This window comes from Sinocyclocheilus rhinocerous, unplaced genomic scaffold (assembly GCF_001515625.1).
Source record: "Sinocyclocheilus rhinocerous isolate Xijiao unplaced genomic scaffold, SAMN03320098_v1.1 scaffold2764, whole genome shotgun sequence".
Taxonomy (NCBI): Eukaryota; Metazoa; Chordata; class Actinopteri; order Cypriniformes; family Cyprinidae; genus Sinocyclocheilus; species Sinocyclocheilus rhinocerous.
In genome coordinates, this window is record NW_015650694.1 from 17,080 (window position 1) to 40,872 (window position 23,793).

The window sequence follows — 23,793 nt, forward strand, 5'->3', positions numbered from 1 at the left end:
TGTCACTCATCATGCTGATTACTGCCATAATCACTGAAATAAAGAGAACCTGTACAAATCCCGTACACATGCTACACAGCATTACTGGGATTATTTGCCTGGGATTCATTTTGTCACTAAATTACTTTTTAGTAAATTGTCATTGTGATTTTAGCTACACATTCTCATATCTTGAACATCTTAAGTCTTCATGAACATTTGTCTAAAAGAAACGGTTCATAAGAGTCATTTGTTCATAAGAGTCATTTGTTCATAAGAGTCGTTTGACGTGAACATGCAGGCCACAATCAGTAGTGTGATTTACATGTGTTTCAACTACCTTAATCGCATTATAAGGGCTTATAAAAAAGAAAGAATATAAAAATGCCTGTTGTTTTGTGGGAGCGGTAGGTTTAGATGTAGAGCGATAGAAAATACAGTTTGTACAGTAGAAAAACCATTACGCCTATGGAGAGTCCCTACAAGGATAGTGAACCAGACGTGTTTGTGAGTGTGTTTGTGAGTGTGTATGTGTGTGTGTGTGTGAGAGAGAGATGTGTGTGTGTGTGTGTGTGTGCCAGCAGTGTCTGCGCTTCATCAGGTTTGACTGGAAAGTGTTGTGCAGCAGAACTGCTGACTGTTTTCTCATGCTGCATCAGACTCTTGTTTCTCTTGATTTACTGATGACGAGGAACACTCAGTCGCTGACGCTGCAGGCTGGTGTTAAACACACATCTGAGTCTCCACACGTTCATACGCAACAAATAAAGGGCGGGACTTAGTTCTGTCCATCACTGCTGACTGGATTTGAGAAGTCGGCCAATCAGATTGTGTTTCCTGTCTCGTTAGCGTGTGCTGTACATCAGTGGTGTGATATGTTGACTTACCTACATGTTGGCTTTCTCTTCGTGTGTAGCTTGTTGAGAAGCTCACGGCTGTGGCAGAAGAGTGTCAGAATAACAAGCTGAAGAAACTGAAGGATCTGTGTGAGAAGTAAGAGATATTAAAGTGATCGTTTAGCCACAAATCATCATTTACTCTCCTCATGTCCTTCAAACCTGTGATTTTCTTTTTCAATTAAACACAAAAGAAGATTTTTTTGAAACATGTCTTTGTCCATTTAATGAAAGTCTGTGGTCTGATGTTGTTTGGACATCACTGTCCCTCAAAATATCTTATGATTTCATTTTTTTTGTTTTTTCAGAGAAAACAAAGACTTGAAGAAAAGGATGGACAAGAGACGACAGGAGAAGTTTCAAGAAGCCCGAACGCTGGAGAAGACTCTGACTGAGGAGTGAGTGGTCTGCCGTTTCCCAGCAGTCTTTGTGCGGGTCTTCAGATCATGTGTTCATGGATCCTCAGCTCTGCTAACCAGTCAGAGTTTACAGCTTGAGGCCTCAAGTCAAGTCAAGTCCCCTTTATTTCTATAGTGCTTTCTACAATACTGATCGTGTCAAAGCAGCTTTACAGTCTATATCTATGTCAATAATGCAAGAAGACAATAACGCAGTAATTTTTCAGCTAAAGTCAGTTGATTGATGATTCGGTGATGTCTTCATCCAGTTCAGCTCTCTTCAATAGTGTCTGTGCAATCAGTCAGCTAAACAAACCAAAGAAACCAAAACTCCATCAGTGACAGAAATGGAGGAAAACCTGTAGTAATAAGACTGCTAGTGGCCAGTGTGATAAAGATCATGACCAGACATGCTTGACACTGAAAGGAAAAATCATCCTGTTTTGTAGGAAAAAGATGGAGATGAACAGATCACACGTGAACGAGGTGGTGCAGTCCATCAAACGGGTGAGTGCAGGGGCGTAGCCATCATTTCAGAAGTGAGGGGGACAGAAATGTTTTATATATATATATATATATAAAACACATTACAATATAACATTTCTGTAATCTATATAACCTACCAGTCGGAACAGTTTTTGAACAGTAAGGTTTTTTATGTTTTATAAAGAAGTCTCTTCTGCTCACCAAGCCTGCAAACCTCTATGCGGACACACTTGCCCAAAAAAGTGCAGGGGACGAATTTACGTGATATTAAAAGTGGGGGGGACACGTCCCCCGTGTAATCTACGCCCCTGAGTGAGTGGATACTGGTTACCATGGACTAGTTAACCCCTGCTGGTAGCTGCTTTAATTACTCAGTCACTCTACATCTTTTTTCAAAAGTAGCCATATATTCTGACAAAATGAGCATTTTTGCAAGCAACATGGGTTTCTCCTCTAATTCTGAAGTGGACTTGTATGACTCAACTCTTCTGGCCAGATTGTCTACAGAAAAAAAAAACAGGCTAAATGCAAATAATATAATGCAACTAATCATGAATAGTTTGGACAGTAAATAGACTTCAGTTTATTAAAGAGAAAACATGGGTTGTACCGAACGCTGTGTGTTTTGTGCTGTGAATTACTGGCTGCCAGGATGAGGATTATTTTATTTCATTAACTGTGTATTTTACTGTGACTGATCCTGCAGTTACATCATTACACCTGTAGGTGTCAGCAAATGACTGTCTTTATGAAGCAGTGAATCGTGTCTTGTTGAGTATTGGACAGACTGGAAGATAGTGTGTGAATTATAGTGTGCACTTGTAGTTTATTTAATCAGTATGGTGTTCACAGTCAGAACATCAGTCATGTGATCAGCTGCAGCCAATCACAGCTGTGATTATATTCAGAACAGCAGCAGGACTGTGATCCTGCTTAATATTTTATTGTACGTATATTTTTGCTGTTTTGTATGATAAATAATGTTATTAGTGTGTTGAGGTCTGTCTGCTGTTGAGAAGCTCTGATCCAGATCTCTGGGAGAAACCGCTGGATCAGCGATCGATCAGTCAGATGTTGGTGTTTGAGGGTTAGTTATCGGTTATTTGAGGGTTAGTTCTGTGTTTCTATGTTCATGAACATCTCGCGTGGCAGTATTTTGCCGACATGTTCATCGCTCTGCTGTCACGTGTAGATTGCGTGTACTGGAACACGTCTGTGAGCGTGTGCATGTTTGTGTGTTTTCCAGCTGGAAGAAGCTCAGGACAAACGACTGGAGAGATTGCTGGAAAAACATAAAGATATTCGACTGCAAATCCTGGGAGACAAACCAAAGGTACGAGCCATTGTAGAGATTCATGATGTGAATGTGAATGTGACTCTCACACACACACAGATACACACACACACACAGATACACTCACAGACACACGCGCACACACGCGCGCACACACACACACACACACAAACACATACACTCACATACACGGATACACACACACACACACACAGATACACTCACAGACATACACGCGCGCACACACAAACACATACACTCACATACACAGATACACTCACAGACACACAGACACACACACACACACAGATACACTAACAGACAGACACACACACAGACATACACGCGCGCACACACACGTACACATACACAGATACTCACACACAAACACACAGATACACACACACTCACAGACACACACACGCACACTCACACACACACATACACAGATACACACACGCACTCACACACAAACACACTCACACTCACTCACACACAAACACATTCACACTCACAAACACACGCACTCACACACAAACAAACAGATACACACACACACAGATACACGCACACAGATACACAGACATACACACACACACACACTTACACGCACATTCACACACACACATATACCTGCGGTGTGTTCGTGTCTCTTCACTGTCACTGTTATTTTAGGAGGACGGATCACAGGAAGTGGAAGGTAAGCAGTTCTGCATCCCAGCATTCAGTTCATCACAGATACTCATCTGACATTCAGGTTAATGGTTGTGTTTCCTGAGCCGCTCAAATTAACCAAAACCCAAACTCTGGATCATAACAACCTCATTCAACCATCTTCTAATAACCAGCTTTACTGACCCGTGTGTGTGTGTGTGTGTGTATCTGTGAGTGTGTGCGTGTGTGTGTGTGTATCTGTGTGTGTGTGTGTGTTTGTGTGTATCTGTGTGTGTGTGTGTGTGTGTGTGTGTATTCGTGTGTGTGTGTGTTCGTGTGTGTGTTTGTTTATGTTTGTGTGTGTGTGTGTGTGTGTGTGTGCGTGTGTGTGTGTGTTGCTGTCTCCAGAGCTCTGTGTGTGTGTGTGTGTGTGTGTATGTGTATCTGGTAGTGTGTGTGTGTGTGTGTATCTGGGAGTGTGTGTGTGTATCTGGGAGTGTGTGTGTGGTTCATCATCACACGTGGTCTGTGTTTCAGCAGAACTGCTTTGATCGTCAGTGTGTTTGATAGTTTTCTGGTGATGTCGACTGAATCGCTCCAGCGGATGCTGACTGGCCTCTACACACTCAGAATGAGCCAGTGGTATTGATTCCTAAATAAAACTAATGAATATGACAAACAGAAAGATTTCAGGACGGTGAGACTAGAGTCACGCTCTGAAACACGCCACATGCTGTCATGACCAGCTGGGATGTGTAACACGGTTACAGCCGTGTGTTTATCTGTTGGTCAGTGACGTGTGTTGTGTAACGTCATTATACAGCGTTACTGAAGCCACAGATGGAGGAGCAGCGGTCTGCAGGCTTTATTGCTGTTGATTCTTCAGATGAATGTTGTAAATGGAGGGAGACTCACTGAAGAACTGTGTCTGGTTTTAATGTGGCTCTGGGTTCTGACTGTGCCTTCGCTTGCTTTATAGAGTGTTTTCACAGAAAACAAGTGAACAAAGAGACTAGCTGCACTGGGACGAGTTGTTAGGGTTAGTTGGGGTGGAATATTGTTAACATGATTGCTTACGCTGTACCATCTTTAGTCTTGAACGTGTGCGTGTGTGTGTGTGTGTGTGTGTGTTTGCGCCTTGTTGAGGTGATATACAGTATGTACACTGTATGTCCTGGTTTGTTTCATTTTTGCGGTTTGTTACAGGGAGAGTCCATCCAAAAAATGACCATTCTGTCTCATTTGCTCTCCAAACCTGTATGACTCTTCAGTGTAACACAAACAGTTATTTTGAGGAATGATGGAAGAACCAAACAACATCAGACGCCACTGATTTTCATTATGTGGACAAAAAAATGAGACAATTTCTCAAAATATTTCTTTTACATTTCAGAGAAGAAAGTCATACAGATTTGAACGAGTAAATGATGACAGAACGACGTTTTTTTTGTTTTTTTGGCGAACTATCACTTTAAGAGAAAAGCACTTTTTGCACGTAGAAACTTTAATCTGGTCAGAGAACATGAACTACTTCACTTCATTGTCAGGCTGTTGCTGAATTAAACATCGAGAATGTATCATCCAAAAAATGACCATTCTGTCTCATTTGCTCTCCAAACCTGTATGACTCTTCAGTGTAACACAAACAGTTATTTTGAGGAATGATGGAAGAACCAAACAACATCAGACGCCACTGATTTTCATTATGTGGACAAAAAAATGAGACAATTTCTCAAAATATTTCTTTTACATTTCAGAGAAGAAAGTCATACAGATTTGAACGAGTAAATGATGACAGAACGATGATTTAGGTTTTTTTTGGCGAACTATCACTTTAAGAGAAAAGCACTTTTTGCACGTAGAAACTTTAATCTGGTCAGAGAACATGAACTACTTCACTTCATTGTCAGGCTGTTGATGAATTAAACATCGAGAATGTATCCTCGGTTCCAGCCAGTGATGCTGGCGTTGAGTATTGATGAAGCAGGTGTGTTGTTGCTGTTTTTCTTTGTAAATGATGTGTTTGGAGCCTCAGTTCAGCTCAGCGTCACTAGAGGGCGTCATAGTGCAGTTAAACACGTCACAACACTTCAGATGAGAGTCCGTGCGTCACTATAGATTGATAAATTATGCAGCATCAGTCCACCTGGGCCTTGCTTCCCATCAGGAGTTATTCTGTAATCTGTGTCAGGAACACCTCGTTCTCAGCCGTGTCACAGTTAGTTTGGTGAGCAAACTTCACAGTGCGTCAGAAGCAGGTCAGCGGAGTCTCATCTGTGCTTGTGTTTGGATCAGGAAGCGGTTTGAAGATAAAGTAACCAGGACGAAGCTGAAATCCTGCCCTCTGTGAGAACATGAGCGAGAGAGAGAGGCCTGACCTATTTTTACGTTTGGATCAGGCACTAATGGACAGCTGCTATAAGCATCCCGGGTCTTCAGAGACCTGCAGAACCCTCTCTGCTCTCAGCTGATGAAAGCGTTGAGAGATTTCTCCTGCAAACTAACAGCTATAGCTACTCTGCCAGCAGCCGCCTGTATACGTATATAGCTGCTGTCACACCTCAGCGTGCGCGTGTTAGCGCCCTGCTAGCGCTCCAATCAGATCAGCCGGCGGGATCCACGCGCGCAGCGTGTCTCAGGCTGATTAGATCTGACTTTCAGGTTCACTTTGGTGTTTGTTTCATGAACTTCCCAGCGAGGTGAGCGCGATGAGGGAACGTTGGCAGCTCGTCGTCAGGCCGTGCTCAGTGTTATACATGCTAACGCTTAGCCTCTGGATGAGCTGTGCTGTTTCTGGGGTGTGTTTACACTTCTGGTCTTGTGATGTTTTGTTGCAGGGTGGCAGACGTGTTTCTCTCTGAAAGCGTGTTGATGTTGAATGAAGCTGCAGGCCGCGACGGTCGTATGACTTCACAAACAGGAGCGCTGTGCCATCGCCATGGCAACACTCATCCCGCTCTTAACCCCATAATAACCAGAGCAGGTGTTGCTCTCCTCACTCAGCCAAACATGAACATATTTATACCGTGATGCTCTTTGTTGACTCTGTTCGTGTGTCGTGGTATTGAAAGGAGTTTGCTCATCTATTCAGCATATGACCGTATTTTTACAGTGTTTTTGGTCCATTTTGGACACTGAACTATGAATCTTAATTTCTCCTTCAGTCTTCCAAAGCACAAAAATAACTGAGCTTGATTTTGAGAAGACATGAGGGACAGTAAAAGAATTTCATTTCTGAGAGAACTATTATCGGCATTGTAGTGTTAAAAAATACTGTGGTATTGCAGTCATAGTATTGTCCAAAAAAGCATGCTATATTTTGATGGCAAAAGTGCAGCAGTGCAGTAGACGGCGAGCGAGAGACAGATGGAGACGTCTGTGAGACACACGGAGCAGATGGAGGCTGCGTTCGGCTGGAAACACGCCTCAGTCGCTCCAGCCCTCGCTCTCGCTGTGACCGCGCTCATCCCGTGTTTGATGTGAGCCGCTCTTCATTAATAATTCACACGACCCTCCTGATCCTCGCCAGGGAAGCACTGTCACTCGATAAAGACCCGAGGAGCACAAACAAACCGTGATCCGGCTGGAAATAACCTGCTGTCGCAGAGGAAAGACGCCAAGTGATTGTTCAGCACGGAAATGATAATTAATAATTAATGTCATGCATTAGATGCTGATGGAGTCATAAAGTCAGTCTGTTAGTGAGCGTGCGGGTGATTACATGACGAGTGTGAAACGGGAACGTTCAGCTAAAGTAATTCAATCTAGATTTCAGCAGCTTGGCGTCCCTCGATGCGGACCAGAATTAGGACAGCTGTTGAAGAAGGTCGTTCTCCTCCCCGAGTGCTTTAAGAGCGCGGTGGAATTGGACGTGAGCGTGGTTTGTTGACAGATGACGAGTCTTTTGAGGAAAGACATTTTTAACTGTGAGTCGGGAGGGAACAGAAACTAGAATGGGCCGTGCTTTCATCGGCAGGTCTCTTTAGGACAGTGAATCCGGGGCGGCCCGCTGACTTCAGGGTTTTGAGGTGTTTCTCAGCTCTGCTGCTTGAAGGGACGGTGGATTTGTCAGTGTGTGTAAGTCACGATCATGTGAGCGGTCGAAGTGGCCTGAATTGTTATTCTTCTTGACTGCGGCTTGTACAGTAACAACCGTGTGTAGCTGAAGCCTTGACGACTCCCTCGTAACCTTTAATTACTGACCCAGGTGATAAAGACGTGGCTCGTCTGAGGTGGGAACGGTTGACAGGAGTCGCAGCTTAGCGTCAAACACAGTCGGGCGTCTCGGCTTTATGGCTTTGTGTCTTGTCCAGCAGGGGACAGCAGATGTCCTTCCCCGAAGTAGGTCGGGCTTTGTGCGGGATCCATCTGTTGCTGTCAGCCGACTGAAGATATGATTTTCTAGAAGGTGACCTTTGAGACTAAACCGGTTTGAGGAATTGGGATGTGCAAGTGTAGCACTCAGGAGAAATTATGTTAGTTTTTGTTTTCTGTGCTGGTAAAGAACTGTACACCAGGCTTCCCTTGTGCCTTCCTGACGTAACCAGCTCGAAACAGTGCATGCAAGTACTAACCCTGTTCTGAGGGTTAACCGGCGCAAGCAGAGATCAGAGGCGCTCTCAGATCACCAGCCAGTGTGAATGTTTCGAAATCACAGTCTTTGACACGATTCATCTTTCTTTAATTACACCGTTCCCAGGGGAGCGAGCGGGGTAGTTAACCAGTCAAATAAGCAGTAAAGCAATTATTGGGTCAGAATGAATACAATTCTGACATCTTTAATCACTAGGGGAGTCTGTGCCTGGAGAAAAGCAGGGTTCTGGTCTCTCCCAGAGCTGGCAGATGAGATGAAACCGTGTCGCATTGGCTTTTCAACACTGAAGTGATCTTCTGAGATCGTCTCTAATCTGAACCTTTAACCTCAGGCTATGGTTTTACTCTCCTGCGGTCGGCCGGAGTCATTCTAACATGGTGCGGCTTTATTTTGTTGTTTAATCCGTGTGCTTGTTCATGTTACAGCGCTGCATTCTCTCACATGACGTCGCTGTGGCTTCACATCTGCTTTGTGATTACGCTCCAGATCAGAGCTTCTCAACTGATGGATCACGACCCAGAAATACAGCTTTGTTTTTCCCTGCTATGATAGCAACAAATGGAAAGACAAACGACAAGAGATAAAAGAAAACACGCCATTAAACACGAATCAGCGAAGAAAAACCAGTTGAGATGCTGTGATCTGGAGGCTTCTGTTCCCGATGAGTTCCTCGTCTGATTTTGTACCATTTCTTCCGCAGCTTCAGAGCGAGCTGGACCAGGAGTATCAGGACAAGTTTCGGAGGCTCCCAGCGGAAATCCAAGAGTTCGTGCAGGACTCTGCTGCTTGTAAAGGCAAGTTAAGCCAAGACAGTGACTTTCTTCCCATTTCCAGAACGCCGGGGAAGCTGAAGCCCTCGCTCTCGCCAGCTGAAGATGTGGAGCGGTCTTCAGAGAAAGTCTTCGACACGCCACTCTGAGCTTGTTGTACCTTTGTAAACACGTTTTTGTACTTCATACGCTGTTGAGTTTCCCTGATTTAATATGCACCTTTTAGTACGACGACTGGATGACTTACTTGAACAATGTTAAAAATAATTTTCCTCTTTTTTTTACTTTTAAAACTCGTAGTTTTCACAAGAACTCGCTGCTTATGTGGATTTAAATATGTGTATGTGTTTTTACGGACTGTCATGTATGTTTAGATGAGTCTCTTAATGATTTCTAACGGCTCTGAAGTCTTTTAATATGAAATTTAGGCTCTACTTGTGTCACATATGTTATCATGGACCGTCCGGCCATAATTTAGACTTTGTATGAATTCAGTTTTTAATAATATAACAACACGTGGACATGAAACAAAAAGGCATCAAGTGATTCATTTGCTTGCATGTTATTGTACAGAAATGTGATGTGGAAGGAAAACAAGTATATGAAGATTAACATTTATGCATTCGGCAGACTTACACTGCAGTCTCTCTGGGAGTCGAACCCATGACCTCGACGTTGCTAGCGCTTGATCTGCTGTCTGAGCTGCAGGATGATGCTTAATAAAGATGTTTAACAGATTCTTATGTGCCACAAAGAGGAATATTTGATCACAAATGCACTGTGGGAAAATGTTCAACTGGACCAAAGCTTTCAAATGAAGATGAACTTTAAAGTCAGCAGACTCGTGATGAATGTACAGTTGAGGTCAGAAGATTACATGCACCTTTCAGAATCTGCAAAATGTGAATTATTATTATAACACGAGGGATCATACAAAATGCATGTTATTTTTTTAGTACTGATCTAAGATATTTCACATAAAAGACGTTTCACATATAGTCCACGAGAAAATAATAGTTGAATTTATAAAAATGACCCTGTTCAAAATTTGAGACTCGACGCTGCCAGTTTCTGAGGTTCTTTAATCAATGTTTAGGAGATGATTGAAGTGTCTGATATCGAGCCGTGTCAAAACAACAATCTGAGACGTGCCTGTAGATGCACATAATCAGCGTCTCGAGATGTGTGTGAGTCCTGTGCTTCTGAACACGCTTACCTTCTTAATGCATCATGTGTACATTTGTCATTGTAAGATAACAGTCTGTGTGCGTCTAGTGCACTAATGAGTGAAGCTTGTGACTGGCAGTATTTCAGAGAAATGTTACATTCATAGACACCTTCATGCGCTTTTCTAGTTTCTTCACGCTGATGTTGATGTACGTGAAGCTTCTTGAAATCAGGTCAAGTGTAAGCGGGTTATAAATGCCTGCGGATTAAATAAACGTAGCTTCTGTCTCAATGTGTGGTGCGCTCTGGTGTTTGGTTGAGTTTTGCTGGTAGTTGTAGTTGCTGAAGGTCAGCGTGCCTGTTCCTGCCCCGCTGAAGAGTTGTATGCTGTTTCTGCAAAGCACCTTGGGAAGTTCTTCTGACCGGCTCCTGAGCACATTTCTCCTGAAGAGCTTCACTGGGTGTCTGAACCCTGTTTAATGCTGTATAAATCTGCTGTGCTTTAATGTGTTTAGGATGCTGGGAAACACTCTCATTAACCGTAAATAATAGGGCCGTATTTCATGTGCTGCGGATGACATAAACAGAAACTCAGCCAGCTTTATGTCCGTGCAGAGAAACAGAGTGTGTGTGAGTGTGAGTGTGTGTGTGTGTGTGAGAGAGAGAGAGAGAGAGTGTGTGTGTGTGCAAGATGGCGGCAGGTTGTAGGCCACTCGCTGGTGCAGGTGAATGCCAAAATGCTGCTTGGAAAAATTAAACAACCACACCCGTTGTAATTGCCATCGTTAATGTAATAGGTGCAGATAAGATGCTTTGGCAACTATTGTGGACAATGTACTTGATCGCAACAATTAAGCTTGCATACCAATCCTACTAGACTCAACCTTTCTGTTTGGTTTCCTACAACTCAGGTTCCTCACTGTCTGCATCACACTACAGAACAGATCACTGAAACATTGCCACATATCCTGAACGGCTGCCATGCTTACAAGGGAATGTACATAGCACGCCACGACAGAACAGTGGACCTGATAGTGAAAGACATCAAACCATTTACCACCTTTAGTAAGAATATACAAACATTCCTGTGTAAAACCATCTATGTTTCAGTATTGTAGTAGTAATTCTGACATCTTTTCATGTCTGTCTGCTAACACACCAGATGTTGTTGTGATTAATGAGGAGTGTACAGAGGTGTTTGTTTTGGAGGTTGCATGCACCTTTGACTCTAGTATGGAGGAAGCTTTCATGACTAAAGTCTTGATTAAATATCAACCACTACTAAATACCATTTCAGAGACAGGTTATAGAGGCCGATTACTTGTTTTTATATTTGGCAGCTTAGGACACACACACAGGCTGGTTGTAAGAGGGCTTCAACAACTTAGGATGCCCAAAAAGAGGGCTAAACGGATAGCAAAGTAATCTGCTTTGTCACACACACACTCTCTCACACACACACACACTCTCTCACTCACACACATAGTAAGAATATACAAACATTCTTGTGTAAAATCATCTATGTTTCAGTATCTTAACAGTAATTCTGAAATCTTTTCATGCCTGTCTGCTAACACACTAGATGTTGTGATTAATGAGGAGTGTAGAGAGGTGTTTGTTTTGGAGGTTGCATGCACCTTTGACTCTAGTATGGAGGAAGCTTTCATGACTAAAGTCTTGATTAAATATCAACCACTACTAAATACCATTTCAGAGACAGGTTATAGAGGCCGATTACTTGTTTTTATATCTGGTAGCTCAGGACACACACACAGGCTGGTTGTAAGAGGGCTTCAACAACTTGGGCTAAACGGCTAGCAAAGTACTGTGCTTTGTCCTCTATCATAAACAGCCGTCATATATGGCAGAGACGCTGTTATTTATACCCATAACAACTGAGTGATATGCTTAATATTGTGAAGACCTGTTGCATGCCACTGTTCCATGATTTTGTACATGTATCTAACTGCATCTATAATATTTATGTCCCTGTAAATTATTTATTTTAAGTGGACTTAAATAAATTGTTAAAATGTGAGAAAGAGAGTGTGTGTGTAAGAGAGAGAGAGTGTGTGTATGTGTGTGTGTGTGTGTGTAAGAGAGAGAGAGTGTGTGTGTGTGTAAGAGAGAGAGAGAGTGTGTGTATGTGTGTGTGTAAGAGAGAGAGAGAGTGTGTGTATGTGTGTGTGTAAGAGAGAGAGAGAGTGTGTGTATGTGTGTGTGTAAGAGAGAGAGAGAGTGTGTGTATGTGTGTGTGTAAGAGAGAGAGAGAGTGTGTGTATGTGTGTGTGTAAGAGAGAGAGAGAGTGTGTGTATGTGTGTGTGTAAGAGAGAGAGAGAGTGTGTGTATGTGTGTGTGTAAGAGAGAGAGAGAGTGTGTGTATGTGTGTGTGTAAGAGAGAGAGAGAGTGTGTGTATGTGTGTGTGTAAGAGAGAGAGAGAGTGTGTGTATGTGTGTGTGTAAGAGAGAGAGAGAGTGTGTGTATGTGTGTGTGTAAGAGAGAGAGAGAGTGTGTGTATGTGTGTGTGTAAGAGAGAGAGAGAGTGTGTGTATGTGTGTGTGTAAGAGAGAGAGAGAGTGTGTGTATGTGTGTGTGTAAGAGAGAGAGAGAGTGTGTGTATGTGTGTGTGTAAGAGAGAGAGAGAGTGTGTGTATGTGTGTGTGTAAGAGAGAGAGAGAGTGTGTGTATGTGTGTGTGTAAGAGAGAGAGAGAGTGTGTGTATGTGTGTGTGTAAGAGAGAGAGAGAGTGTGTGTATGTGTGTGTGTAAGAGAGAGAGAGAGTGTGTGTATGTGTGTGTGTAAGAGAGAGAGAGAGTGTGTGTATGTGTGTGTGTAAGAGAGAGAGAGAGTGTGTGTATGTGTGTGTGTAAGAGAGAGAGAGAGTGTGTGTATGTGTGTGTGTAAGAGAGAGAGAGAGTGTGTGTATGTGTGTGTGTAAGAGAGAGAGAGAGTGTGTGTATGTGTGTGTGTAAGAGAGAGAGAGAGTGTGTGTATGTGTGTGTGTAAGAGAGAGAGAGAGTGTGTGTATGTGTGTGTGTAAGAGAGAGAGAGAGTGTGTGTATGTGTGTGTGTAAGAGAGAGAGAGAGTGTGTGTATGTGTGTGTGTAAGAGAGAGAGAGAGTGTGTGTGTGCGTGTGTGTGTGTGTGTGAGTGAGAGGAGAATCAAAGTGAACGGGCTCTTAGCTCTCGGGCTAACATTAGCTGGCTACCGCCGCTGTCCCGGATCTGCGCGCGCGGTTCTCCAGCATCGCTCGTCATGTGAACGGTAAGGATGCGTGTGTGCACAGCTAACCTTCAGTTGCTCGTTGAGAGGTCGGTGCAAATGCAGCGCTGCTTCCGTGTGTTAGCGAAGGTTTTTCCTCAGTCCAGCTCCACTCTGCCGCTAATACTGACAATTACGTAATGCATACTGAATGAATCTGAGATCTAAAGCATGCAGGGCCTGTGGTGTGTGCATGTGTGCATTTACTGCAGAACGCAGGATTATATCTGCATGCATGTGTATAGAGTGTGAGTGTGTGATCAGATCTCGTCCGTCTAATTCAGTGTGAACGGTGTCAGAAATAAACTTCTGTTATCAGCGACGTTTGTCCCATTTCCACCTGCATCATGAAAACATACAGTGTGTCTGTAACATTGCACAAGATTTCATAACCGCAGATATTCAGATTTCACAATCAATATCTGGCACATTCTGATCCTGCATGTAGTCAACATATGTGTGTTTTTGGTGATCTATCATGTTGCCTTCTTAAATGACCTTTAAAAAACATACATTAGATATCAGTGTTGTTGTTTTTGAATATGTGTTGTTTTCAAAATATACCTATATTCAAAACGCAACATCTGAAAGAGGTTTTAATTTCTTTATATTTTACAACATAACTTTTGTGCCTTGAATCAGATTTACAACCACATTTTGGCATTTATATTTACTGCCTTGATATAACATTTGACCAATAATGTCAAAACAAAGAGTAAAAGCAGAACTGACAGAGGAGCCATTGCCCGGAGATCTGTGAAGCTTTCATGTGTGTCCTGTTTAAAGTGTCAGGTTCTGATCACGGGTGTGTGCTCGTCATGTAAAGCGGTCAGAGCGTCTGTGCAGGTGAATGGGTGTTTACTCAGTCATAAACACTGCTGCGTGAGGAAGGTACAGCGAGCTTCTTTAAGGTTTTGCAGTGGATCTTCAGATCGTTGGCTGGTGAATGTGAAATCGAACAGGTGCTGTGAATGTGTTTGAGGCTGGTCAGGTTCACAGGTGCTTGTTCAAACAGCTCTAAAGGACTTCAGAAATGCTCTGAACTCGGTGTAACGTCGCAGTGTCATGTTTTGCTGTTTTTGTATGGTTTGAATCACTGATGGTTGGTTCATCGAGACACTGTTAGCTCTTTCCTGAAATGACAGGTTGGTTTGTGACTCTGATGTGCATGTGTTGGTGTTCATCATCTCATCTCATGGAGGGCTATGCTTTATCGTGTTTCAGAAGCGCAGGCTTTGAGTCTTTGCTCATATGTTTCAGTGCTCAGTCTTTGTCTACAGCAGCGTTCAGAAGCACACCCGCCGTCTCAGATGTCTGATTTTACTACAATTTTCCTATTATCAGCCGTCATGTCCGTTATCAGCCAGAGTGAAAGTAGTTATCCGCTTTCAGTGTGAGCCGCAGATATTTGCATCCCTGAGTTTGATCAGAAGCTCCTCTTCCACAGGTGTGTCACACGACTTTCAGACAGAAGTGTTTTTCCTGCGTTGTGTTGTGGTTTTCTTGCGCTCGTGCGTCCGTCTGTGTGCTGTTGGGAAGATGCACTATTCTTTTTTAATTAGTCCAATGCGAACACAATGAGTCGCAGGCTTCTGGCTGTTATTGTGCTCGTGTGTTTTCTTGGGGTCGACTGACTGCTGGCGTTCTATCTTCACACATTCAGTGTGTTTTGGCTTCATTCGTCTCTCTCTCTCTGTGTTTCTTCACAGGATCCGAGATGTTGCTCGCCCCTTAAATCACTTTCTGCACCACCGGTGAGTTTGTGCTTGATTCCTCTTTCTTCAGCATGTCTCACACTCCGACGCTTTAGTAACTTTATTGAGTTTCATTTAAAAAGTGTTGTTTTAGGATCTTCGATCAGCAGATGGTCCCTGCTTTCAGGCTGGTTTAGGTCAAAGCTGAAGCTGGTCAGGGTTAACCTGGAGGACTAGCAGTAGTTCACAGCCTGACCACAGTTTTACTGCTAACCAATCACACTTAAACCTGCTGTGTTAGTGGCACAAAGGTCGTCAGTTTATCTAACTTTCATTAATTTAGCAATGTTCTCAAACCATCGCTCTGTCCTGAGCTGAAGAAGTTTACACTAACGCTTCTGCCTACAGTGTCTTGCCATAATCTTCATTCTCATACTTGCGCACTAGGATACTTGTATCTAGTACGATATTTCCTGATTTTAATTATTTGAATGAGCCGATACTGATACCTCAATCCCAATCTCAGATTTTAATCTGTGCTGTTTTCAGTCGATGCGTGAACAAAACCTCACTAAACTTTATCTGTAGCTCCTGCCATCCAATAATCACAATAATCGTTGTGCTTGGTTAGTTAAGTCTCCGCTTTTAAATTCTGACCGTTTTATCACAAGATACAGTCACTGAATGTGGCTTTGCTGCTCTTTAATGTGTGCTGACACTAGTGTTAATTTTGTCAGCCATTTTTTATTTAGTCTTAGTCTTAGTTCTGCGGCAGATGTATTTTTCAGTTATTATCATATTTAGTCAAGCTCGTCCTGCTTGTGTTTAGTCAAGTTTTAGTCGACTAAATGTCTGAGCATTAGTCAGTGAAGACTTTTCGTCACATTTTCATCATGCTGTATAATAGTTAAACTGATAAATTATGTTTACTTAAAATTATAATCTATAAGATTGTTGTCATTTGAGAAATGTATTTTTCCATTTCAGGTATTGCACTTCCACCAATAAGCACAAATCAACAGGACTTTATTTGACCTCATTTAGTGTACTGATTTATTACAAGCTATATTTAATATATAAATGAATATCAAAGACTTAGATATGCACTCTCTCTGCCTACATTATGAAAATTGGCAAAAACAAGCAATTTGGACGTAGTTGCCAGATTGCAAAAAATAAACAAAACACCGGGCAGAAAAAGTATGATTTTAACAGAGAAGCTCTGATTGGGGGATTTGAACTCTTGATATCTGGCAACCGCACATATGAACGCTCGTGTAGAGGCGTGTACAACAGTCCAATAATATTTTGTCTCCTTTTTTTCAACGAAAATTAAAATAAATTTTGGTATAGTTTTTATTTTTTTAAATACATTTTAGTCTCGTCTTTTATCATCAACGATATTGCATGTTGATCTAGTCACAGTTATCGTTTATTGACCTTATTGTCGTCTCGTCATCGTCTCGTCTTAGTCATGGGAAAAAAGCTGGTCAATGAACATTTTTCGTCACAGTTTTCGTTAACGACATGAACACTAGCACAGATGGCTGCAGTGGAGCGATCATCTCTTTACTAGTAGTTCCAGCAGAAAATCAAATCAGCATGAAACTCACTGAAATCAATCATGCATCCATCAATCACTGATTCAACCGCCATAAAACAGCTAGAGATCAATAATGTCACATTCAGTGACCATAAACCTGAAAATAACTCGAGAGAGGAGCGTTTTAATAAATAAATGCACTATATTACACATTCATGATGTTTTTACTGAACCTGTTGTCTTCGTTATTTATGAATAAATCTGTCATGAAAACACATTTTTATTACAGCCACCATTTAAATGTTTATATTTCAACAACCAATTGGAGTAGAAGCAATTATATGTTTAAAAGGTTGATATCTGTGTGCAATTTAAACATTTGTGACCCTGGAGCACAAAACCAGTCATAAGGGTCAATTTTGTGACCCCAGCGACTTAACACTGCTTTTGTGCTGCAGGGACACATATGGACATTTGATTTGAGTGTTGGTTATTATATATGAAGCTGAGCATAATAGTTTGTTAATTTCAAACTTTAATACAATAGTGATGTATGAACTGACCGAGTTCTCTGTATAGTTCAGCACTTTAGTTGAGATTTAGTTTTCCTTGAATGTTTCCAAGTGAATGGATATTGAGAGCTTGAGACTCGGACTCGGATCTTGACATCTGTGTTATGTCTGGATCTTGAGTGTGTTTCAGTCATTGTTACTATTAATGACTGGACGGAGTGAATTAGTGCGTCCTGAAGCGATTACTGCGCCCCCCCGCCGGCCCGAGATCTCCCATCATGCCGTGTTCCTGCGAGCGTCTTTGTAGAACAGCAGCTGAAGCATCAGGGTTCCTGGACGACGAGCTTCGGCTAAAAATAGCGGCGAACAGAGCGAAGCCGGAGCTATTACTGCTCTTTCTAATTGCAGCCCCCTGTGAAACACGTTCAGTCACGGCACTGCTGGGAGCACTTCCAATTAACCCGTCGACCTTTGTGCTAGAGCTCAGAACGTGACTTCTGAAGGCTTGTTAATTCACTAGTATGTAATCATCTGTTCCATGGGTCATGTGACTGCGTCAGGTGACCAAGGGTCAGTCACCTTCATTTCTATAGCGCTTTATACAGTAGTCAAGTCAAGTCACCTTTATTTATATAGCGCTTTTAACAATACAGATTGTGTCAAAGCAACTGAACAGCATTAATTAGGAAAATAGTGTGTCAATAATGCAAAATGACAATAGTAAACACTAATTTTCCAGTTAAAGGCAGTTCATCATTGAATTCAGTGATGTCATCATCCAGCTCAGTTCAGTTTAAATAGTATCTTTGCAATCATTTGCAATCAAATCACTGATATAGCTGGAAATTAAGTGTCCCCAACTAAGCAAGCCAGAGGAACCAAAACTCCATCGGTGACAGAATGGAGAAAAAACCTTGGGAGAAACCAGGCTCAGTCGGGGGGCCAGTTCTCCTCTGACCAGACAAAACCAGCAGTTCAGTTCCAGGCTGCAGCAAAGTCACATTGTGCAGAGGACTCATCTGGTTCCTGTGGTCTTGTCCCGGTGGTCGTCTGAGACAAGGTCTTTACAGGGGATCTGTATCTGGGGCTCATCTAGTTGTCCTGGTCTCCGCTGTCTTTCAGGGCTGTAGAGGTCCTCTCTAGGTGCTGATCCACCATCTGGTCTGAAACAGAACAGTACAGGTTTTACAGCAGCTTTACACTTATAGACAAGAAAATAGTAATTCAGTGATGCAAACAAAGAAAGAAGCTAAAAGAGATAATAGTAAACAGTCATTATTCACAATTCATATCCCAGCATACTGCAGTCTGCACCTACTAGAAGCACAGCATTATGGGAAGAGTCCGAGTGGAACAGTCAAGCCAATTATATTTCAATTATGTTTCAAAGCAGCTTCGCTGAAACTCATGTTGTTACTGTGTATAATATCGTAGTATCTTCATGCATTATAGTTGCATGTAGCAGATTAGAGCTGGGCGAGAATATAGTTACTTTTTGCGACAATATAAACCGTGTAGCAGATTGAACATCAGGTGTCTTTCATGTGGGGTTTTCTTTTATCTTGTGTGGTTTAGTTGATGTTTTTTTAGGTTCAGCCTGTCCGTGCTTCATTTGTCTGATCTGATCAGATTCCTCAGAATGTGCTGAAATACTGTAGAGTTTGATGGGACACACGGCCGTTTCCCATGATGCCGTGCGACCGTGATTGTGATTGTGATGGTTCAGATGATTCAGCTCCTGATTGTTCTCGGAGAGTGACTCATGGTGAAGGTCGCGCTGCGGTTCCTTCAGGAGCTCAGTGAAGCTCTCAGTGGCTGGATCTCCATTGATTATTCAGGAGCTGATCTGGAATCTGCTGTCGTGGATCTCGTGCTCGTTCCTCTGGCTGGTGTTTCTCCGCGTGACGCTGGTGTGTGTGTGTGTGTGTGTTCCTGCTGTGGCTGTGAACAGATTGATGTTCCCCCGCCGCTGTGGGATTATCGGCTGCTTTAATCAAGAGAATATTTGTCGCCTCGTCTGATGTTACCTGAAATAATGCCGCTTAAAGTCTAAAAATAAACAGCACTCATTATGTGGATTTGCCAGACTGAACGAACAGAACAGAGGGCTTTCTCAGGAGATTTAACCGGATCGTTTGTGTTTCATAACGCTTTATTTTAATCTTGCACAGATTGATAATACAGAGGAGATTGGCTTCCGCTTCAGAACATTTACTGTAAATCTCGCACTTTAACCAGTCGTACGTTACAATATATTTTTATACGATTTTTATGTTGGGGGTTCACGATGTCATAGCCATAATTTAGTTTTACATTTTCTCTCTTGACTGTTTTTATGAACATTTTTTTCAGCTTTATGATGTATTTCACATGATGTGGGCGGGTCATATGTTAATGAGCTCTGTTATGATCGGTGTCGTTTACACCGTGTGGGCGGGTCATATGTTAATGAGCTCGGTCATGATCGGTGTCATTCACACAGTGTGGGAGGGTCATATGTTAATGAGCTCTGTCATGATCGGTGTCATTCACACGGTCTGGGCGGGTCATGTTAATGAGCTCTGTTATGATCGGTGTCATTCACACGGTGTGGGAGGGTCATATGTTAATGAGCTCTGTTATGATCAGTGTCATTCACTGAGCTCTGTTATGATTGGTGTCATTCACACGGTGTGGGCGGGTCATATGTTAATGAGCTCTGTCATGATCGGTGTCATTCACACGGTGTGGGCGGGTCATAGGTTAATGAGCTCTGTCATGATCGGTGTCATTCACACGGTGTGGGCGGGTCATATGTTAATGAGCTCTGTTATGATCGGTGTCATTCACACTGTGCGGGTGGGTCATAGGTTAATGATGCAGGAATCATCTGACCGATCTCCATGATTTATCTAATTATTTCTAATAATTTACACTAAGCTATTTTGTTTAAAATGCACAATAACCATCTTCATTTCTGACTGGTTTATTTTCTCATAACTGAATTGTTTTATTAATGACATTAAATGACGTAGGCAGAGTAAAAACAAAAACTGAATGAATGTTGAACTGAATTGATAGTCAAGTCACCTTTATTTATATAGCGCTTTTAACAATACAGATTGAGATCAGAATAACGACACTGTTGTGTAGCTGCTTTACTACTGAAATTGACTTTGCTTCATATTTGATGAAGTTTGCTTCACTGATTCTGTTGCTTTCCTGTTTATTTCTGTGAAAGTGTATTGTAGATCTCTATTGTATAAAGCGCTATAGAAACACGTGTGACTCGACGAGCTAGATGCAGCTCTGAATGAAACATGTGTTTGCAGGTGTTTGGTCATGTGACCGCAGCGCAGCACACCTGTTCTCTCCGCACTGTTTTAACAGCTTGTGTCTTCCTGTTTTCCAGAAAGTGACTGCTGTCCTCAGCCCATCTGTTTGCCTGCTCTTCACCTTCAGCCTCGGCCTGGTAAGACTGAATTAACTCAGTTAAACGAGGCGGTAATGAGCGGCGTCTGATCATCAGACGTGAGGCATTAGTGCGTTATGTGCTTTATCAGCATGTCTGTCTTCTGTCAGGATCTGCAGCCAATCAGACGCCAGCGCTGTTCATTAAAGAGACAGTTCACCCTAAAATCAGCACCGTTCACTCTCACTCGTGTCCTTCAGACCTGAGCTTCTTCTCTGGAGCTCAAAAGAAGATATTGCTGGGAAAAAACAACATCAGACCCCAGTGACTTTCATTATATGGACAAAAAGCCTTTTGTGTTTCACTGAAATAAGTCATACAGGTTTGAATGACATGATGGAGAGTAAATGATGACAGAATGATGATTTTTAAGAAAATTGCCCTTTTAATTTTACATTTTAAAAGAGTGTTTTATGGTGCGTTTGAATTGAGTGCTCACTATGTAGGGGACGCCTGTGTCACATACTCATTTCTGCATACTACAGTATATAGTGTGTATCCTCTGCACAGCAAGCGTAGAGTAGCATACGGTTTACAGCAGAACACTATCCCACAATGCAATGCGCTCAACCTTCCATTTCCAGTGTGATCAGTGAACCGGAAGTGATTCTCTTTCTCGACTTGTTATTTGATCAGACTGATAAAAGTATTCTGACAAAATTGTACTGAAAATATGTAATAACCAGGAAGACGCCTGGATGAGTCATGTGATGTAATGAGGTCATGTGACAGACAGTGTGCGGGGTTTCTTAACGTCTTAGATTTGGTTTGATCACACAGATAAGTGATTATTATTCAACTTCAAAAGGCAATGATTGAGTTAATAAACATGAGTGCTGCTCGTTAGGTGTTAGAGCCGTTAAAGATGCACCTGTGATGAACCGACTATGTTTATGTTATGATTTTATATTATAATATGTTGCAGATGGTTGTAAGATGCACATTTTATGCATTTTTAAGCACTGAAGCAGAGACGAGTCCTGCTGTATTTCAGGCTTGCTTATGATGAACAGTTCTCTCCTTTGTTCCAGGCTGTTATTGGTATTTTGGTCACACAGTAAACAGTATCTGGCATTTAAATCAGTGTAATCTCTTGTGTTTTCTCACTGAACATTATTCATACAACCTTTCTTTAAATACATGATCATATCGACGGATCTCTGCTCCATGTGTATTTCAGTATATGTGTATTCAGTTTCAATATAAATGTACGTATTGCAGTATTTAAACTCGCAGATGCCCTGTTTAGTTCTGTGAGCCGCAGCCTGTTCAATTAATAAAAGAATTTAAGAGACCTGATTTATCTTGAGATGGTATGGGTTTGTGGTATTAATTTGATTTGTGCAGATGTGGTTTTAAACTCTGCAGAACGACACGGTGGCAGTAAACACGGTTTAGCCGCTGCCTGCAGATGAAGGTTAATTGCTGCTCTTTGGAGATTGCTTTTGTTTAGATTGAGAAGCTCTTCTGGGAAGACGAGGCCTCCGGTGAATCCGGCTCTATAAATACTCCCGTTCGGAGCGCCGCGGGCTGAACCAGGCCTATCCCGGGAAGAGTGTTGCCATGGAGACGAGCGCCGTCACCGCCGGCGACATCTGTATGAGCCGTGTTGATGAGAGCAGAAGAAACGACCTCGAGCGCCAGAATCCATATATCATCTCTTCAGATAAACGGGAATGACTGTGCCATATAAGTGCAGCTGCTCTGAGTTATTTACCCACGATCCTCGCTCTTTCTGTAAAAGGCAGTGTTCTATTTCTGTGGCTCTGCAAAATATTCCCTCTTTGTCCTCTCTTGCCTTATCTGCCGGCCTTTGGAGGACAGAATCCCTAATTTGCTGCTCCTGTTAGGTACATATTTGGGCAGAGATAACAGCAGGGAATTATGGAGGTCGTTCCTGGGCCGGAAACGGCCTGCAGACGCTATTATTAGCCTGCGACGCGATGCTGCCGGACTCTCGCTGGTCTCCCGCTCGCTGACGGCTGGTTAGCTGAGTTTTCTCCATGTTTGGTCAAATGCGGATCTGCTGCTAATCCACTGCCAGCCAGACGTCCATCTTCTGATGCTCTCGCCTGGTTTGATGGTGTGTGCTCATAATTAAGCTGATGTTTAATTGCACAGCGTCAGCTGCTCCTACAGGCAACCCTCTACACTGACTTTATTTTTAGTTGTTAGACCCCTAGAGTCAAGGTATGCATTCACCTTGAGAACTTCATCTTTGTTTCCCAAAGCAGAGACTAGTTACAGCAGATCTGGGTGGGTAACAGGAAGAGATAATGAACAGCAGAACTAGTTTATCATCTTCAACAGGTTTAGGAACTCAATGTCAGTTTATTTATAAAACACCGTTTCAGACGACAGAGAGCTGAGAGGAATAAAAATATAGTAATAAACAATTAATAAACATAACAAGCCACAGACGATAAACATCAGGATTAATGTGGATCAGATTAATCTTCAGTTCATTAAAAGCCAAAGAAAATAAAGAAAGTCTTCTGCTAATGCTTGTTTATTGTGAGATTATCAGGGCTCATCTTGTCATCTGTCATTCAAGCAAAATATAAATGAACATGATCATTCTGTCATCACTTACTCACCCTCAAGCTTTCCTTCTGTTGAACACTAAAGAAGATATTCTGAGAAATGTCTCCGTGTTTTTTATGACGGTGGGGTCTGATGTGGTTTGGCTCCTGATGTTCTTCAAAATATCTTCTTTTGTTCCCCAGAAGAAAGAAAGTCATGTTTGAATGATGAGTAAATGATGACAGAATTAATGAATCCTTGTTTGGCTGATCATGAATGACAGAGTATATCAGTGACCAATATCAGTATTGCAGTGACCTTTGACCTTCTGCGCTCACATGTGAACATCTCTGAGCAGAGCAAACGTGTGTGTTTCCTGCGGATCCTCCAACGCTGATCGGACGCGCGTCTCTTCTGAGTGAGATGCAGAAGTTTCTTGAGCTGCTGTGAGGGTTTGAGTCTGGCCTGCAACGCCTTCCTGCTGTCTCACTGTTTCTGTTTGACATGGAGTGTGTGTGTGTGTGTGTGTGTGAGAGAGTGTGTGTGTGTGTGAGAGAGGGAGAGTGTG

General features: G+C 42.4%; 2 protein-coding genes across 2 annotated transcripts in view; both read left to right on the forward strand.

Annotated features, from left to right (window-relative positions):
• Nucleotides 1-9,721, forward strand: part of LOC107712192 (1-phosphatidylinositol 4,5-bisphosphate phosphodiesterase beta-1-like) — a gene marked incomplete at its 5' end in the record, with an annotated part of 26,475 nt that extends 16,754 nt beyond the window's left edge. Inside the window, 5 exons of the mRNA XM_016517352.1 lie at nucleotides 896-972; nucleotides 1,184-1,273; nucleotides 1,723-1,780; nucleotides 3,006-3,092; nucleotides 9,002-9,721. Coding sequence (XP_016372838.1) covers nucleotides 896-972; nucleotides 1,184-1,273; nucleotides 1,723-1,780; nucleotides 3,006-3,092; nucleotides 9,002-9,220 — 531 coding nt within the window. The remainder of the gene's footprint in view (nucleotides 1-895; nucleotides 973-1,183; nucleotides 1,274-1,722; nucleotides 1,781-3,005; nucleotides 3,093-9,001) is intronic.
• Nucleotides 9,722-13,367: 3,646 nt separating this feature from the next.
• The window catches only part of plcb4b (phospholipase C, beta 4b), a 51,762-nt gene continuing 41,336 nt past the window's right edge, over nucleotides 13,368-23,793 (forward strand). Inside the window, exons 1-3 of the mRNA XM_016517361.1 lie at nucleotides 13,368-13,505; nucleotides 15,212-15,256; nucleotides 20,643-20,702. The gene's annotated coding sequence lies outside the window, so the exon portion shown is untranslated. The remainder of the gene's footprint in view (nucleotides 13,506-15,211; nucleotides 15,257-20,642; nucleotides 20,703-23,793) is intronic.